The sequence below is a fragment of the Athene noctua genome, chromosome 11 (assembly GCF_965140245.1).
Source record: "Athene noctua chromosome 11, bAthNoc1.hap1.1, whole genome shotgun sequence".
Classification (NCBI taxonomy): Eukaryota; Metazoa; Chordata; class Aves; order Strigiformes; family Strigidae; genus Athene; species Athene noctua.
The window spans coordinates 1,516,065-1,535,256 of NC_134047.1; the positions used below are offsets into that span (position 1 = coordinate 1,516,065).

Here is a 19,192-nt window from a genome sequence, read left to right on the forward strand (position 1 = left end):
GCCCAAGGGGTCTACTGCATGAATCCATCCTTACAAGGCTGCAAAAACCTCCTTCGACCACGGGCAGGGGGAGAGGTTGACTGAAGGTGGAGAAGGGCTGTGCCAGGCAGCGAGGGGAGAGCTCTGCTGAGCACTGGGTGGACAGAGCCAGCCCGGCCACCGTGCCAGCGGGACCCAGGCCAGCACCCAGGTTGCTAGTACAAGCACCTCCAGCCCCGCGGGTGAGGAGCCAGCCCAGCTCAAGCGCTGCTTTGGGCAGGGCACACACTGACCTCCGAGGCAGGAGAAAGGGCCAAGTTGGCTCCTGTGTGAAGGTGCACCGAGAAACCACTATGGCAGCGGGATCGCTGGTGGAACGCAGCCCCCAGCCCCACACCAGCAACGCTCCCTGCTCTGGGCTCCCCCAGGCTGCCAGGAACTAAAGCCCTGCAGAAACCCCAAGCTGGACTCATGCTGCAGGGAACCACCCCACGTAGCCCCCTGAGCGACACCAAACTGCCGCAGCACCAGAGACCTTCCCACCCCTAGGGCAGGCCAGGCTGCAACTGGAACCTTCGCCAGGGAATAAGCCACTAGCCAGAGATAGGTCATTACATTTTTTATTTTATAATAAACTTCTCATTTTTTTTCCGCAAGGAAGACAAAAAACTGTGAGTGAGGATACAGAACACTGTCAGTGAAGAGTATGGGAGAGACAGAGCCAGGGCACAGGCTGGACCCCCACTCCCCCAGGCAGACGGGGTCCGTGCCTGGAGCCTCTGCAGCCCTTGGCCCCCTCCCCACGCATTGGAGCGGGGTCAGCACCGTCAGTGGGGGCCAACTGAGCTGCAGAGCTGGGGCTGGCTCAGGCTGCCGATGTACGGAGGGGGCCACGCTTTGTTGCCCCCCTTGGCCAAAGCTGCCAGCAAGGTGGGACAGTGGGTTAAGTGATGCAGCTGTTTTCTATCCATGTACATGGACATGATGTAAATTAAAAAAAAAAAAAAAAAATTCAAAGCAAAAAAAAAAAATCTAAACGGTAGCTCTTCCTGTCAGGCCATCTCACTCTAGGAAGACTTCACGCATTCCTTCTCCTGCTCAATAGCTGCAAGAGAAGAGAGGTCTGTTAGTCTGGGGGGCTTTTGTGGGAGCAGCCGCTGGAGAAGGCTGCGGAGCCATCACTCGGCCTCTTGACCCCACGGGGGTTGACAAGACGCTTCAAGGAAGAGGGCGACGACACACAGAGGTGACAGCAAGTTGGGCACCTGCCTTCGGCTGTGCCGGGGCCGTCCCGCCCTGAGGCGACACGCGACACCCCGAGGGCCGCACCCCGACCCCTCGCCTGGCGCCCGGCGGGTTCCGCAGGGTCAGACCCACCGCCCCAAACCGCCTCCATCCGCGCCCGGGGACCCCGGGGACCCCGGCGCCGCCGGCCGCACACCGGCCCCCGCCCGCCCCTCCCTACTCACTCTCCTTGGAGGGCAGCGTGTTCTTCTCCTCCGTGTTGGTTTTCTTCAGCTTCTTCTTGTCGAATTTCTCCACCTCCGAGAGGTCCGGCTTGTCGCACATTTTGCCTGCGAGACCCGCCCCCCCCGCCGAGGTCAGCCGAGGTCCCCGAGGATGGGGATCGGCAGACAAAGGCGGCCCGCCCCGGCCCCCCGCCCGCCTCCCGCCGCGGACAATAGCGCAGGGCGGGGCGCGCGCCGCCGCCCCGGGCACCGCCCGGCTCCGGGCAGCCCCACACCGCCTGGGCGCCCGCACCCCGCGGGGAGACCTCCCCGCTCCCGCCGCCCGCCCTTCCCGGAGCTCCCCGCGCCCGGGGGCGCCGCTCCTCGCTCCAGCCGCGCTCCGCGGCACAGCCCACGCCCGCCCGCCGCCGCCCCGGGCGCCGCCCCGGTACCGCTCCGCGCCGCCCCGCTCCGCGCCGCTCCGCTGCCAGGTGAGGCTGGAGCGCGCCGGTGTGGGGCGGCGCCTTATATACCCCGGCCGCCGCCCAGCCCGCGCCCCCATTGGCTGCCCGTCGCCGCGCAGCCTGCTGGGAACTGTAGTTCGCCCCCTGGCGGCCGCGGCCGCGTGGCCCCCGGCGGGAACTGCCGCTCCCGACGTGCCCCGCGGCGGGACGAGGGGCGGGGCCGCGGGGATGGCGGTGGGGACCCGCCGGGGATGGCGGGGGGGGGAGGGACCCGCCGGGGATGGCGGGGGGGGCCCCCGGGGGGGGGGCCCGCCGGGGATGGGGGTGTCCGAGTGCGCTACCCGCTATAGGAACCCACGGCCAGAGCGGCTCCAGCCACAGCGCTCCGTGGGGGATCCGGTCAGCTCAGCAGCAGCGCGGGGGGGGCAAGAAGCAGAGCGCGCTCCCGGGAGGCGGCCGGCACAGGCCTGGGGTGCGTGTGGAAAAAAATGCCTCTGGGAGGGGGAAGAGCCGGGTGTAAGTGGAGGCAGCCAGTCTGCTCCCTGCTGGGGGGGAGAAGGAGGGTAGTGGTGGTCCAGGGGCCACCTGCATGCTGGCCCCCAGGACAGGGAGGGGTTGGAGAGCCAGGATGCCCGAGAGGCCTCTTAGTAGGGTCCTGTAGGTGCTGAAGGGAATGAGGGAAAAAAACCCAACAAAAACATAAGGCATCCTGTCCCCCATGGCAGCCCTGCCGAAACATCCTGCAGAGCCCCCGGTGCCACAGCAAGGTGCTGTAGCGCACCAGGGGCAGCACTGCACTGCAGCAGCTCTCACACCTGCCTCCACCTCCTCTTGCCCTGCCAGCCTCTGGGTTTCTCTCCAGGCTTGTGTTGCAGATTTTGCAGAGAAAATCCCCAGCACACCTGAAGAAACATTTGCTTTGTTTTTTCACCAGAAGGCTGCCATCTTGGGAGGGGGGCTTGGTGTTCTCCAGCGACAGCAGGTCTTGACTGGAGGTGGCCGTCTGCAGCAGGCCCTGAGGACTGAGGCACCTTCCGGCTCCAGCCACCGAGGGGTGCTCCGAGTTAAAGAAATGCCAGTGACTGGTGTACGCAGACAAGACAAAGGCCAACATCTAAGGCCATGTCCTAAGATGGAGTTGCTCCTCAGAGAGAAGATGGCAAACAGCCCCCAGTCCCCATGCCGTGGTGAGGAGAGGCAGAGGCCAGCCAGCTCCCACAGCAGCTCTGATCCACGCGGCTGCCCAGCAGGGCCAGGTTTGGAGGGTGCCCCATTGCCAGGAGCAGCTTCACTAGTGCCCTGCAAACCCACCCTGCAGAGCCAGCACCACAAAAGCCCACCCCAAGCTGAGAAAAGGCTTATTTTTCCTGCACAACCAAAAGCAAACAAAAACCCCACCCGGATTTCAAAATGAACGCAGGAAATCCTTTTTGCCTTTATGCAAATAGTCAGACAAGTGTTTTATCATGTGTTTACTCCCCAGCTGTGTCTGCCTCCCCCCGCAGCTTCCCCTTCTCTCCCCGCCTGCTCTCCACACACTTCTCCTTTGTGGATGCTGCAGAGCCTGCTGTAGAGGCAGCAAGTGCCAAAGGACCTGGTCCCCGTCCTCCCCGTGCACAGCCCCTCCCCAGCAGCGCCTGTGCCCACCCCAGCCAAGGGACAGTCCCTGTGTGACATGTCGCATCTCCTCAGCCCTACAGCGCTGGGGAAATGCCGGGGTCTTTGTCTGGGCACACAGCCATCACGGTGGCTGTGCAGGCAGGGGAAGGGGAGTTCCCTCTTCCCTGAGCCGGCTGCGGCTGTGCAGGCACCCACCATGCTCTTACAATGCACACCGGAGCAGCCCTAAGGCCGACCCTCTGGATTTCCCACAGGCAAGGTGTGAGGCTGCTACTGGGGAGCAATGAAAACCCATTCTGCACAAAGAACAAGGAGCCTCGATCCCAGCAAGAGCTTTTTTCCCACCTGACAAATTTGCAAAGTCTCCCCTAACCACACAGTCTGCTTTTCTCATGCATTTTAGTATTTCTGCTTTCAATAATTTATAACAAAAGAACTGAGACATCAACAGATAGGGGAAAAGCAGAAACAGCCCTGACCTGAAATAGCAAGGAATGCCTGCCAACCATTTTAGATGAGTTTTAAATCTCCCACAGAACAAGGCTGTCAGGGCTCAGATACAGCCTTGCTGATGGCCATTTCCAGGAATGCTTTTTTCTTTTCTACAGGAAGGAGTAGGCAGGTTTTGTCTATCTGCTCAGAGGTTTTTTTCAGCCTCCTGCTTGCAGGGACAGGCAGGACACCACAGCAGCCAGCCAGGACCTGAGCCCCCTTCAGCCACTGCTGCCCAGCTGTGAGCCAGTTCTGCTATTCCACAGGGCCAGTTTACATTTTCCCCGTTCATTTTTAACCCCGGCCTTCTGCCATGGCCCTTTTCCTTCTGCCAGGGCAGAAGCAGAGCACCCCAGGAAGGCAGCCAGCACTCTATTGTATCTTACACCTGGGCTCATTCCTCCAGTGGATTTTGCTGCTCCTTGAAGTTCAGAGAAGGGCTGTTAACCCTCACTATTTACCCCCTGCCCAACAGCAGCAAGGCAAGCTGCTGCTTTCTGTATTGCAGAAACACTGACTAGGAGGTGAGAAATCAACTGTACATCAGTAAGGCACAGGGAGAAGCAGCAGGAGGGAGCTACTGGTGAGAGCAGTTTGAGACGTATCTCATCTTCCTCCAAACAGCAGATGAGTCCTGCTGCCTGCAAGGCAGCACAAACAAGCCCACTTTCACAGTGGCTTAAGGCATCCCAACCCTGAGCATTTGCTTCAGCTACCCAGGCAGGTGAGCTGGGCTAAAATGCAGGAATTCTCTCTGCTTTTACAGCAGGCAGCAGACAGATTATGAGACAGCTACTGGCATTAGTAGCAGCATCTGCACACCTGCAGCCATACTCCAGCCCACTGTGGCACAGCAAGCTGCTGTAGCCATGCTGCTCTTCCAGCACTCCAACTACAAAAACACAGCAAATTGCTCAGTTAGGATTTTCTCCTGGGGAAGTAATGACTTGCTTTCTATGGTATTTCTTCAGCAGCTGTGAAGAAAGCCTAAGGACACCACATAATTCCCCTCCAGAGCACCTGGAACGCTCCATACCACCTCCACTCCACCAGGTAGCTCAAGATAGCACAAGCACTTCACAGCATGGCTGATGCTGGAGCTGAGCTTGCCCGGGCGAAGGGATGAGCATCCCTGCATCACTCCCAAACCTGGGAGGACACCAGAGGAACTCGGTGCTCTGCTGTTCACACCTCAGGGGCTGGTTCCCGGCCAGCCCACACTGCAGTGAAGGGATGCCCTTCCCCCGGCTGCCTGGTACCACATCCATGACTGTCCAGGACAGGGAGAGTAGTGCTTTAATTATACTACACACACATGTTAAAGGCAGCCATACTTGCTCTAATAGCACAACAGTTACTTCTAGTCAGTCACGACCTGCCTACAAATAGGTTCAGTAATTAGATTTTTTTAATTTAGGGAAGAGACTTTGGTAAAGTGTCCAGCCCTTCTGATCTGAAGGAGGTTTCCAGAGCAGAAGAGCTTTACCTCCTTGGGACAGTTCTCATACCTTGTTCACTTATTGACCACTACCAAAATACATTTTAACAGATGAATGACAGTAGTAATCCTCAGTAAAAGTCTACCTGAGGCCATGGTCGTGTTTCAAGCAATGTTCAATCTAGGCCTGGAAGTCTATTGTAAAGCCAAAGACCTTTCTCTAAACCTATTATCTCATCCTTCTGACTTCATTTATTCTTTCTCAGTCTACAATACACAATGGGAAAGGATCATAGTTTAGTTAGAACAAGTGCTTCTCAGGACATAATCCTGCTGCCTCTGATCATCTGTGGAAGATACTTAGCAATTCTTCATTCATACTTGCCAAACTATTCAGGTTTTCCCCCTACCTGAACATTATGTGAACAGATCTGCTCAGATATATAATTAAACTGTACAAGAGAAACTGCACTACCTAACAATTAAGTCCTGGAAATCAGATACAGACAAAAGCTACTAGTCACCAAGAGAAGTAGCTTGGTCCCAAGCTTTTTCTTCCATGCCATGTGAGCACAGCCAAGCTGAACCTCAGTCAGCCCTGCTGCAAGAGGGTTAAACCAGATGACCTTCCAAATAACATTACCCCATGATCTACCCTGTAAGTGACTCAACTCAGAAGATGCACATCACCTTGGTAGGGTTTTTAGAAGCACTTATAGTCAGAGGCCATGGGTTTTAAATAAAAGTTTAATTCCTTCATCAGGTCTTAAGTTTAAACACAAATGCTGCTGAAAATCCTCACGCTGCTGCTCCGATGTCCTGGCTCTTGGCTCTCAGGGCATTGGCAGGGCAGCAGCAGGGGCTCCAATAGAAGGAGGCAGGAATCACTCTTGGGAGAGCTCAGTGCAGGATGCAAAGCAAAGAAGCAAGAGACACACACTTTCCAGACAAACACCAATTCTTATACAAAAAGAAAGAGACCTACACTGTAATAGAAGTGTTAACATTGCCACAGGACAGAAGTTCTAGAAAGGGAGAGAAGTCTTCAGTAAAAGGCACAACTAAAGTAGTACTTCCCTAGATCTTAACCAAGTCTTTTTTCAGTTAGTTTCACTTACACCCCAGCCCCTAGCCTCTCAAAGCCATGCTGGTTACTCTAGCAAGTAATTTCAAGTTCCTTCTTTTCCCTTTTTCCCTTCCTCCAGCTCAAAAAAACAAGTAAAAGAGGAGTGCTTATAAAAACCAGAGCATACACCAGTTTGGTCTATAATCCTGTATGAGTCCAGGAGAGACTTAACAGTTTACCTTACGATTGTCTGGTACAGTTATATTATGTATTCAAGTTTCAGATGATACTTGTTACAACCAGGAGCCTCAGCCAGCTCTAGTTTTGGTATTTTTCTTTCAGGCACTTCACTGCCTGTCAGGTTGGTGTTAGATCTACAGCGTTCCAGTACTATGTATCACCAGCCTCTTCAACCTATTGCCATAAGCAGTCATTAGCAGCATCAGACCCACTCCAAGGGCTTCTTCAGGTTTTGTAGTCCTGCAAGCTCCTATGCTCCTTGGTTTAAGACCTTTTGTAAGGAGTAACGCTTTCAACGCAAGGCAGACACTGACCAGGACAAGCAACCAGAATATGTCAGTATCTTACAGGACAACAGGATTGCAAGCAATGAGAGGCTAAGACAGCTGGACACAAAGCTGTTGTGTATCATGTCACCCCAGTGTCTGCGCAGGCACTTGCTAGATGCAACAACCAAGCTATTACAGGATAAAGAGGCTCAGTTTACTAGTACTAGTGTACTGGTAAAAAAAAAGGATCAGGGATTTGCACAGCAAGTCAAGGTGCAGCTATAGTACATGACAGCAGTCCTCTAATCGCTAGCAAGGCTAACACTAAGCTGTGAAATTGAGGAACTGGTTTTAGCCTACACTAGAAACTAAAACACACAACCACCGAGTCCTCCACATAAGAGGGAGAATGCTTGTCCAGGGTGCACCTTCACCACTAAGTTAACACAGCAAAGTGGTACCACACAGACTATGCTCTCACCTTCACTTTGCTGTGTAGCGTGCTAAAGGACATTTAATTTCATCAGTCATTAAGATGAATTCAAGTTTGCAAGCTACACTGATCTCCTTTGATGGGAGGAAGCTGTAGCAGAACCACCTCCCAGCCAGGGTTTCACCCAGGGTCAAGCTTGGCCAAGATACAAGCCTTTCCCATCGCTCTTCAGGGGCTTCTGTCAGGTATAGAGTGGTAAGACAGCCAGCAGTCTCTCAGGCTCTTGCTGCAGATCCAGAACAACACATCCTAGGGAGCTCTACTTCCCAAATTAGGGTGCACATGCCAGATCATCTAACCCTGCCCACAGACAATCCCTCTCCCACCCCTCCACCCCCCGTCAGAATAATTGTGGCAGTTTGCCATGTGTCAGTCCCGTTCTCCACAGATCAGCAGAACTGAGTCAATACTACTGATGAACCCCAATGCACAGGGTTGCTGGTGGAGTTGGAGTGTTACAGAGATGAACTTCCCCCGCCAGCCTCCCAGTGTTGGGATTAGAGACAGTAAGCCTGACTTAAGCAGGAGGAGCTGTGGAGAACTGCACTGGAACAAGCAGAGTCTTCTACTGAACTTTACAACAAGCTGAACAACTTTTGGTTTTAAAAAAAGCCATACAAGCAGCAGCTGGCATCTGTTATAAAGGGACATGGCTGAATAGGTAGGAGACAGATTCCCCATTATGAGTCCTCCTGATGGCCTCTGCAAGGATCATTGAGATGTCGATCACCTGGAGGGGAAGAAAGATGCATCAGCGTCACTGAAAAAAAGACATCAAGCCTGAAGAAATGGATGGTAAGTTAGGAAGAACTTAAAGGGTAAACACACCACCCAAATTTGTAACATGGCAGATGCAGATAAACAACTTCTACACAGGACTCATTTAATGACATAAAATTCTCAAGATATTCTACATGTAGCACTACAGAAATTATTTCACTGTTCATTTTTGTCAGGATGACAGTCATCTTTTTTTGCTGAGACTCCCTCAGCTCAGACTGTTTACCCTAGCAGTATCTTATTCACTTTGTGTAGGTTGCAGAGAAGTTAGGGGAGTCTAAATCAAGATCAGATCACTTCCCTTGAGTCATGAGGCTTTACCATCCCTGCTAGCAGTCTAATAAAGATAAAGCTACTGTACTGCAGCTCAGCAGGAGTCACTGTGCTGGCTCCACCTGGTGGGGTAAGCCACTTAACAGGAGGGAAAGAAAAAAAAAAAATCAAGTCTCAGTAAAACTGTAGCTCTGAATCCCAGCAGCTAAAGCATTTTGATATATGCAGTCTCAATAAGAAGCACCATGTTCATGGTGCATTAAAGAAAACTAAGTGAAATCCAAATTGAGCATTTTTCTTCTTCTGGGTAGTTTGCCTTCTAAGGAAAGAAAAACTTAGGAGCTGCAAAGCAGACAGAGCATGAGACTTAAAACAAATCCTTTAGTTCCGTATTTCTTAACACTGAACATCAGATGTTAGTGAAAAAGTGAGGTGTTAAGTGAGAGCCTGAAAAACTACTCCACTGCAATCTCTGGCTACAGCTATTTACATACTGATTATCAGTTTAACATTTTGTAGTGTGGAGCTTGGAAAGAAGTCTGAAGCATCAGGCATCTTTTAGATGTGCTCAGTGGCAGGAATATCATCCAGAAGTTAGCACTGAAAAAACACAACCCGATAGTTTGCAATCAGCTTAAACTGACTTCCAAAAGCAGATTAAAGTTCACTGCAGCTTCAACCAGTTGAATTCCCTTTTCACCAGAACCCCAGTACTGGGAAACCCGCTACACTTACATCACAGTACTAGCTAGGTCTGACAGTGCCATTCACTTTCCAGAACTTCTCCAGCTACCTGTGCCTTATGTCTCTGTGCTGTGAAGCTAGTACTGAGGATGCCCTTGGCAGTGTGTACGCTATAGCAGTACATGAAGCTTCTGATGGACCTATTGTCCCTGAACCATCAGGTAAAACTGCAACTTTCAGCTGTCCATTAACACAGGAAATCCTCAAGCTCTGCCTAGCTCAAGTTGTGCAGCCAGTTTTTTTCTTCCAGGAAAGTCATCCTCAGCTTGGGAAACAAAATGCCCCAGTACTTTTTTCCAAATGGAAAACCCAAGACAGAGTGAGCATGACGAGATCAGCTTTTAGCTGTCACGTGGACAGCAAGGTGTTTTTTGTTTATATTTGGCAAGTATCTGAACATGGTGCTGTGGAGCTGTGTCAACTGCTCTTAGTCAAACCAGCAAGACATGTCTGTGGGGCAAGACTGCACTCCCTCTCCAGCTCACCTGCACTGCTGATACGACCAGATATGAAGCATTCACCATCACCAGACCAGGCCTGCTTTGCTTCACAGAAGGAAGGGACACTCTGCCTCAAGGGCTGGGCATTAGGTGATAGATACACAAATGAAGCTGGCATTACCAACTTCAGAATTCCCACCTACTTCTGCCTCAGCATTATATGCCATCAGCATATTGCTTCTCCAAAGCACAGATACAACTGCTTACTTACTCACAGCCCCACTAGGTCAGTGATCTAAATAAAACAAGCCCTGAAAAAAAGTTTACTGAAATTAACTGTTTAAGATGAGCTGGATTAGAAGCTTCTTTTTATCAGTGTAACAGGTCTGTTTTTCCACAGCAACAGGAACAAGAGAACTAGTCAACACCACCAGTGATTCCAGTACCCATTAAACTGCTGTAAGCACTAGACAGAATTATGGGCTTTTCTCACTAACAGGAGGAAAGACAAGTGCTGCTGCCCCAGGAGTGACAAGAGAAAGCAGATGCTCACCTGGATTTTAGGGCACTGCTTCATCTTGTCCTCCTGGGGTATTGTGTTTGTGACTACAACTGCCTCAAAACAGGCATTGTTGATCCGAGAAATTGCTGGCCCAGAAAAGATCCCGTGAGTTAAGATGGCATAAACTTTGGTGGCTCCAGCTGACACAAGCCTACAAGGCAGGAAAACAGAGAAGGATGAGAAATTCTTAGCAAGTATTAAACTGATGTTAATGCAGGGCATATGGTAAGCATTAAAGGAGACAATACTATATGCTTAGGGGACAAGCTACCTTTGATTCCCCCTTCCAGTCCACTGTGATTTGGGGGAAAAAAAAAAAAAAAAAAAGAGTTCAACAAGTACCATTAGATCTGCCACAAGCAAAGTATACATTGAAAAAAATATTGTTCTTAGCCCTGGGACATTTGAATTAGATAATACAAATCGCCTTCTGTGATTTCTGCCAACACAAAGTAGCAGATATTTAACACAGAGCTGCACATGCTGGCATTTCTAGTGTAGAAGGCTTTAAAGATAACAAAGCTTGAAAATTTTACTTCCAATAAAAATTCAGATGTGTGACCAGACAGCACAGTCAATGATGGTCTAGTGGAACATATACTTTCAACACAAGTTATTTTTCAAGACACACACTACAGTCTTCTAACTATTCCCACTGTGAGAATTTTAACTAGGCTTTTTACTTATTTTGTATGACATGAGATAAATAATCAAGAAACTCTATGTTACTTTGTGAAGTCTGACATGCAAATCACCTGATTAACTCATTACAGCGTTCACTAACAGTAGGTTTCTGATTTAGGAAAGAATCAAGTCAGCCCTACTCACTTGTCCGCAGCATGACAGATGGTACCACACGTGTCTGCCATGTCATCTACCAGAATGGCCACTCTGTCCTTCACATCACCCACCAGCACCATGCGATCCACTTCGTTGGCCTTCTTGCGCTCTTTATGAATGAGGGCGAAGTCTACATTCAATCGATCTGCAATGGAGGTCACTCTGAAGAGAGAACAGTTTCCAAACAACACTTAACTCCACACAGCAGCTTCAATCGAATCTCTCAAAACTGCAAACTGCCACTGCAGTAAGAAAAGCTGTCACTACATCTGTTACTGCTCCCAAGCAACTAATAGAAGACACTCTGCTACCTTAATTTCCCTTCAAGCAATCTCTGATCTAATCTCTCTTGATGACAGCAATCAGATTAAGATAAAACAGTCTTTCATCCTGACCACTGTAAATTAATTTGTACTTAAAGCTCAAAACAATCCTTAACCAGCAAGTTTGGCAAACTTAAGTGATCAGAATGCTTGGGAAGTTGTAATCTTTCTAACACTACACTGGAAAGGCTTAAGTTGTGCTACAACAGGAATCTACCTGAACTCATACAAGCATTCCGTTGTCATGTGTACAAGTGCTGGCACAAGGACCATGGCAGGAGTACACATCCAAGAAATCCAAGTCCACCACCTCACATTTACCTTGGTTAAAGTGACCACAGGAAAACCTTACTAGGGGGACCTAAACTTTATATATTGATACTGAAGAACAGTAAAGAGTTTAAAAGCATTAAGAGTGAGAAGGAGCAAAATACACATGCCCCTAAAATTCTGCACTTGAGATGAGCAGGATCCTAGCATCACCTTGGGAATCCTACACAAGATTGTTAAACTCATCTGTTTACTGAAGTATTTAGTTCTGCAGTATCTCCATAAAATATTGCACCAGTTGAGATCAACACATTTCAGTATTAAGTGGCTTCTGAAGATGTTTTTTCAGGAGTCAGATCATAGCTTGGCATTTCGTATATTGCATTATGCAACAAGCTACAGAAGTAGCTGAATATATAAAAGGTCTTGTCCAACAAAGCTACAGGAAGACATGCAGTGAATTACAGAAGTATCTCTTGGCTGTTTCTCACAGATTGCTTAATGTGAATCAGGTCAGCACACCAACATTCTGGTGTGACAGTCCTGGATTAAAGAATACATCTGCCTCCCTTTGCTGTTCACATGTAGCCCTTATACAACAGCCTGGTTTCCCCTAATAAGCACCTGAGAACATTCTGAACTGCCCACAAACTGGCATGTTTATCTGCAGAAAGATGGGAGATTGTCAGACTATCAAAGTACAAATGTTCTGTAACATATGCTGTTGCATTTTGGAAAGGAACCATCTATCTTCCTTGCTCTCAGGGAAAAGGAAGAGTAGCAGCAGGCTTAAATCCCAGCTAGGCATTCAAATCAAGAGTAATAAAATAAGAAAATGCATCAACAGACTAAGCTTAATACTGCAAAGAAAACGGTCTGGATAAAAATGTATCATTAACCAGCAGTGATAACCTTGTCATGGCATAGGGGTAAGACCTACATAATTCCTTCCTTCAACTTGTGTAATCACCCTTCTACAAAAAGTTGTTCTAGTCCAAGGGATGTAGTACTTGTGCAATTCCTACCTGTGCAGCTGTAGCTCCAGAAGCTATTTCATTTTCCAGGTAGCTCAAGAAACCTAAACATTCCCTAGGAAGAATATCTGACCACTCTTCACTAAGTGCCACAGACTGCCTTACAGAAGGCAGGCTGGCAGGGGGAACGTGTGTCTTCAGAATAAGGTCACAAGCAGTCTCAGGAATTCAAATAGCTGTAGGAGCACCACCTCAAGCTAGCTGTCTGACAGCTTACCTCTTGGCTCCACCAGCATCTGGTGAAACAATGGTGCAGTTCTTCCACTCTGCAATATTCTCTTTGATCCATTTCAGTACAGCAGGCTCAGCATATAAGTTATCAACAGGGATATCAAAAAAACCCTGCAAGGAAGACGACAGGAACAGATGTAGCTGAAGGTCACATTCTAAAAACAGTTGGAAGAAGCCTTCTATATGATCAGGCATGCAGCCACTGCCTTTCCACAGCTTTTAGCTTTCCTTTCTACTTTCCTTAATGCAAGGGCAGTAGCCTTTGGGATACACAGAACAGTAACGTAAGAAGTCTCCAGAGTCAGAAATAGTTTAGTACCGTAAGTAACACTTCACATCTGACACCTTCACAACGTGGAACTAGTTCTATCCTGAGGGGGTGCAGAAAACCAACATCAAATGCTCATTTTCAAAGCAGCTACCTGCCCATTTACATAGCCAATCTTTAAAGCTCATTACCTACACTGTCTGCATCTACAGGAAACCTATGAAAAAGGCTTCAATAACATTTGTTTTTAAACTAATGCAGCTGGTTCCACAGCTTTACTGTGACCCAGCAGATTCCTCCAGGTAAACCTCAACAACCACTAAAAGCCAGAAGTTAATCCTGGTCAAGCAGTAATACACAGGAGAGTGGGGGCAGCTACTCTAGAGGAATGTTTCAAGGTATAGGGGTGGCAGATCCTTCCTACCATTGTTCCTTCTGCACTCAGCAACCCAGCAACTACAAGAGCCAGGCTGAAACCAGCCAGGTGCTGGAAGCTTGTATACACAAATGCAACTATTCACTTGAATCTCACCACTGCTGTTGGTAAAGGGTCAACTCTACAGCACATCACAACTTCAAGCCTCTTAGGGAAGAGGTATACCCCTTGGGCTCTGTTCTTTCATTTTGTGATCTTTCTGAAAGTCTTCTCAGCTGTGCTCCCCTAGATTTTGTCCAGCCAAGACACAGTATTTCTGGGCAAATTAAACTGGAAGAAATTATATGGAAGTGTGAATGGCTGCATTTTCAACTGTTCAAGTGACAGCCAACCCACCTAGTTCACCAGGCAGTAGGTATCTTACCCTTCGAATTCAAAGTGCTTGCAGCAATACAACAGACAACGTCCCCTCTGTCACACTCAGTTGCACTGAGTTGGGTTTCTTGGTCTCAGAACACTTGCTCAAGGTGAGAAGAAACAGGACTGATCATTTAACACCTTTCTGTCCCTCCTCTCCCTGGTATACACTCTTGCCACTTCTCTTACACAAATCTGTTCACTAAGACAGCAAAACCCATGAAAAACTTTCACCAGCAGCCTGAGATAGAACCAAAGCCAACTTGTGTGGAAGGGTGGCACCAAATGGATACAAGTGGGATTGCCCATCTTGTCTGCAGCAAGCTATCACTGAGCACAGATCACTGTCCTGACAGCTGAACCCTCACAAGCAGCTGTGCTGGTACACCCAGAGGCAGAGCTAACCTCAGGGCAGCAGGACTATCAGCCACTGTGTCAAAGAGAGCACTGCTCTCCCCTCTGACAATTCAGTAAATATCAGAAAGCTCTACTCAATATTTAAGAAAACCCTTGATGAAACCATTCTCCATCTCAAATTCCTCAAAGGACCAGTTAGGAACACAGTGTCACTGCATGGCAATAAAGCTGCACAGATCATTTACTAGTCCAACATTCATTTACACAGGACTCAGTGTGCTTAGTCTGATCAAGAACAGCTATAATTTCATTTACAGATGAACCTGTTACCCATCTCCCCATCCTCTTCTGACTGATTCTACAAGTCCCTTCTACTCCTGCGTTCCCAAGTCCTCATCACTGCTGTGTCTGAAAAAAGCAGATCACTGGGAAGCCTGCAAGGCAGTGAAGAGGCCCAGATGGGAGCAGGTACTTCCCCAGTTTTAGCTCCTACCTGAATCTGAGATGCATGCAGGTCCATGGTGATTATATGATCTGCACCTGCCACAGACAGCATGTTTGCAACCAGCTTGGCAGAGATTGGAGCTCGACTCTAGTACAGGAAAAAAACCCAGTATTTAAGACAAGTTCAACTCATTCATCAAGATGTCAGTCTTCCACTTCTAGGCAATGATTCACAAACAGTTACTAAAAGGAGTACTCATTAACATTGCATCTTTTCATCAGCTGCTGATTACAGCTTGGTGTATTTTCAAGAAGAACTAGATCTTTATGAAAAGATGAATATGCAGACCAATGCCTTGAGGTTTAAAGAAATTAAAATAAGTTTTATCTCCTTCTCCACATATTCAACCTCATCTAATCCCTGTCCAGCAGTCAGGACTTTCAAGGTGCGCATTCATCTTCCCAGCAGAAACCTTTACCACATCCCTTACCTTGTCCTTTTTGTCCTGCCGAGCATAGGGGAAGCAAGGTATGACAGCTGTGACTCTGCTGGCTGAGGCAATCTTACAGGCATTAATCATGATAAGGAGCTCCATCAGATTGTCATTGATTTCACCACAGCCACTCTGCACAATGTAGACATCCTCCCCGCGTACACTCTCACCTATTTCCACACTGGGAACACAGGAGGAAAAGAGAGTTGTATCCAAATACAAATTTAAATGCAGCCATTACATATGCCTGCAGAGCAACCAAGGGATTGCATTCCCAAAGGCCTGTGGGTGACAGTGTCCTACAATCAAGTGTGTTGAGCCGGCACACTGTTGCTTATTTGCTCAGTAACTATTTTGCATCACTCACTGATCAAATTTAATGGTTCCGTCAGTAGTGCTAAAAGCATTCAGCGTGTATTCTTGATTTCAGCCCAAGCTGAGCACATTAACATCCCTCAACAGGCCGCCTTCCCCCTGAATCAGAAGTACAACCCCTCAGCTAAAAGCAGCAGTGTACAAAGGAAGCTGAGCCAAACTTCTCCCAGAAGCTATGCTGCAGCTGGTTATTTAGAGTCATAACAGCTATTCACTGGCTTGAACAGAGAAGCCCTCCAGCATTTCACTTTGGAAAGGCTTTTGGGGTTAATTTCCTCCTGGATGTAATGCACACTAATCCCTGCTGATGAAGAGACTGAATACAAGCCAAAGGTCCTGTTTGCCAGCAGCAAACTGCCAGCTTCAGCACATGTACCAAGACACCTGCACCAGAGGCAGAGTTGGAAAGAACGCAGTAGTCTTAGGTTTGAGGTTTCACACAGGGCAATGCTGCGTAAGGCCTTTTGTAGGAACAGATTAACTACTAAGTACTTCCAACATTTCAGTTTAGATAAGTCTGCCACAGATTTGGAAGGAACAGAAGTCAGTCTTCTGAAGACAACACTCTTCCACAGTTTCTTTCTTCTTACACTGGAGATATTCACCCACTCTGCAAATTGCTGCCACAGACTCTAGCAACAAGTAGAAAAATAAGCAATCACCCAACCACTCCTAATGGCTCCATTTATAGAGCACCTTAGGGTAGATTCCTAATTTTAATATTTCATTCTGATCTTCCTCCCCTCTTCAACATGTTTTTGATGACCGCTAGGTATAGTCTTACTGCTCAATATCCATCAGGAAACTGCTGTCAGCTTCACTGCACACTGACTTACAGCATACACCAATCTCTCATGAAGAATTTCAGCCAGCATGAGAACTTTTTGCTAGGTGTCTGAACTAACAGTAGTTAGCATACAAATAGCATCTCCAGCTGTACTTACTAACAGTCTGATATTAAGCTGATTCAAGACATATATTGTACAAAAGGGTGAATTCTGTTAAACTTACTCTTTCTGGGAAGCATCTGCTACCAGTTTATTGGGGTAAATAAGACGTCTATTAGGTCTTAAAGTCACATTACCTGTAGACGTAAGAACCTGCTGGCTAGCCAACTGGATGGATAAAAGCAGTTAAACAGCAATGAGAACAGTACTATGGCAACAGCTGCAAACCAAACAGATTCTTTCTACAACTCTTTGTACTGCCTCTTAAGTTTTCAGTTACAATCAATACCCATGCAATAGAAACATAATATTCTAAGCCACGTGCACATCCTGGATTTTCCTGGAAAAAACTACTGTCGCCAGATGAAAGGAATGGGTTGGAGCAAACCTTCAAGGTTCTTTGTGTTATACTGTGCTGTGTATACATGCATAGTGTACTTCTCTAAACCAAGCTTTAAGAGCTTTGAGGAACTTCTAGCCTCTCCGTTCTTTTAGCTTCTTCAAGCAGGATGGCAGCAAGACTTGTAAAGCATAGAGACAGAAAACAAGACTTAGGTGTCAGAGCTTGGGGGGGAACACAGACTGCAACTGCATCACTGCAAGGTGGTGTCAGCCTCTGATCCTTCCTGAGCAGTTTTATCTATGCCATTAAGACTCTTGATGCTCTTCGGGGGTAGTTTAAAGGCATCAGCTACACCCTAAGCACTGTCAAGCCTCAAGTCATCACAGTCCAGACCAAGCATGGAAGAGGCTAATCAGTGGCGGTGATGACCCGGGAGATACATTCCCATTAGCGGCTCCTCAGGTTTTTTTGGGGGGTGGGGGGTCCCGCTCCAACCTGTGCCATAGCGGCCAGGTAACACAAACCCTCTCCTCCACGTGTGGGAGCCCCGCAGCCCCGGGGGCGGTGAAGCCATGCCAGCCACCCGTCGGAAGCTCAGCACACGGCGGCACTGCCCGCGTGGGAGACAGGCGCCTTTCAGCGGAGGCCGCTAGAGGCATTGCTGGGGCCGTGCGGCCGCCCAGGCCGCGGCTCACCGCCGCCAGGAGTTCCCCGGAGAGCACCGCAACTCCGGCCTTACCCCGCCCGCCCCCCGGGGCTGCGCCGCTTCCCGGGGTGTCACGCGTTACCGGGCCAGTTGTCTCACCCCGCACTCGATAAACCCAGGCCCGGCGCCCAGCGGCCCCATCACCGCGCCGGCCCCGCGCAGGGAGCTGCTCAAGCGGCGCTGCACGGCGGCCCCTTGGCTGAAGGACGCCCGCGGGAGAGCGGGCCCCGGCCGCAGCCCTGTCCGGGGGCCACGAAGCGACCTCCCGCAGCGGAAGGGCGGGATGCGCTGAACATGGCCGGCCCGGCAGGGCCCGGGCCCGGCGCGTCGGCTCCCAGCGGAGGTCTCCCAGCGCGGCCCAGCTCGACCCGCCGCTCCCTCCCGCGGGCCCGCCCCGCGCCGCGCACTACAAATCCCAGCAGCCCCCGCGCGGCGGCCGCGCGGAGCCCAGCGCCACGGCGGCCCGCGGCCCGCCGGAAGCTGTAGTGCGGCCCCGCCGCCGCCTCACCATGTCTCCTGGTTGCTGAACTTCTTGGTGACCACCTTGCCCAGCTCCAGGCCCAGGCGGTCGGCGATCTTCTGGGACAGGTCCTGGTGCGAGCTCCCGCTGAAGATCTTGATGTTGGGCATGATGGCGCCGCTCCCCTCCTCCTCCTCCTCCTCCTCCTCGCTCCGCCTCACAGCGCGACCAGCTGCCGCGCGGGGACCTGCCCGCCTCCTGCGCGGGGACGCGACACAGCGAGCGCGGCCACACCGACCCGCCCCTACTCCGCCATCTTACCCCTTCCCGCCCGCCGCGCGGGACCTTTATAGGCTCCTCGCGCCCACGGACACGCCTCGGGGCGCTTCCCATTGGCTCCGTGGCGGCCGGGGGCGGGACGCTACCCGCCCCAATGGCGCGAAGGGCGGTGGGCGTGGCCGGGGTGTCTCCGCCTGCCCCGCCGGCCGCCGCCACAATGGTCCGCTTCCGAGCCCCGCCAGGGGGTGGGGCATAGGGCAGGGGGAGGCCTGCGATTGGTCAGTGTCTGGCCGTCCGGCCTACGATTGGTCAGAGCGCCCGCGGCCGGAGCTGGCCGACCGCCCTGCCCCACGTGGCCAGGGGAGATGGGGGGGGGGGGAGGAATGGAGGGGGTTTGTTGGTCGTGTGATTGGCAGCCGCCCCCCCCACCCGCCATGATGGCTCCGTCCCTCAGGGCGCCCCGGGAAGGGAGATGGCCCCGTTCTCGCCGCAGGGCGCCGCGCCTGCGCCCCCCGCCGCGCCCCCCGCCGGCCTCCGCCCCCGGTGGGTGAGGAGCCCCGCGGCGGCGGGGCGGGGGTTACCTCAGCATGCCGGCGTGCGGGCGCCCGCTGCCTCCGTCCTTCGCCGCCGCGGGCCGCCGGGGCCTGCCCTGCGCCAAGCAGGCGTCCGCTCGGCGGGCTGCAGTACCGCGGCGCCCCGCAGCACCCCGGCGGTGGGCTG

At 50.8% G+C, this 19,192-nt stretch overlaps 2 protein-coding genes across 4 annotated transcripts; both read right to left on the bottom strand.

Annotated features, from left to right (window-relative positions):
• Nucleotides 1-583: 583 nt before the first annotated feature.
• LOC141964579 (thymosin beta-15A homolog) lies at nt 584-1,963 on the bottom strand. The gene is made up of 3 exons (XM_074915148.1): nt 1,880-1,963; nt 1,449-1,553; nt 584-1,084 (listed from the first exon to the last, which is right to left on the bottom strand). The coding sequence occupies exons 2-3, from the start codon at nt 1,546-1,548 to the stop codon at nt 1,047-1,049; spliced, it is 138 nt and encodes a 45-aa protein (XP_074771249.1). The 5' UTR covers nt 1,549-1,553; nt 1,880-1,963; the 3' UTR covers nt 584-1,046.
• A 4,209-nt stretch (nt 1,964-6,172) lies between these two features.
• Nucleotides 6,173-18,809, bottom strand: PRPS1 (phosphoribosyl pyrophosphate synthetase 1). Of its 3 annotated transcripts, none has more exons than XM_074914836.1 (7): nt 18,242-18,809; nt 15,342-15,543; nt 14,918-15,016; nt 12,993-13,117; nt 11,137-11,310; nt 10,300-10,459; nt 6,173-8,239 (listed from the first exon to the last, which is right to left on the bottom strand). In XM_074914836.1, exons 1-7 carry the CDS (start codon nt 18,361-18,363, stop codon nt 8,147-8,149), a joined length of 975 nt encoding a protein of 324 aa, XP_074770937.1. In that variant the 5' UTR covers nt 18,364-18,809; the 3' UTR covers nt 6,173-8,146. The 3 variants fall into 3 exon arrangements, with proteins under 3 accessions (XP_074770937.1, XP_074770938.1, XP_074770936.1); XM_074914837.1 differs by having other exon boundaries at nt 15,351-15,543; nt 18,242-18,808; XM_074914835.1 differs by having other exon boundaries at nt 15,360-15,543; nt 18,242-18,532.
• Nucleotides 18,810-19,192: the final 383 nt, after the last annotated feature.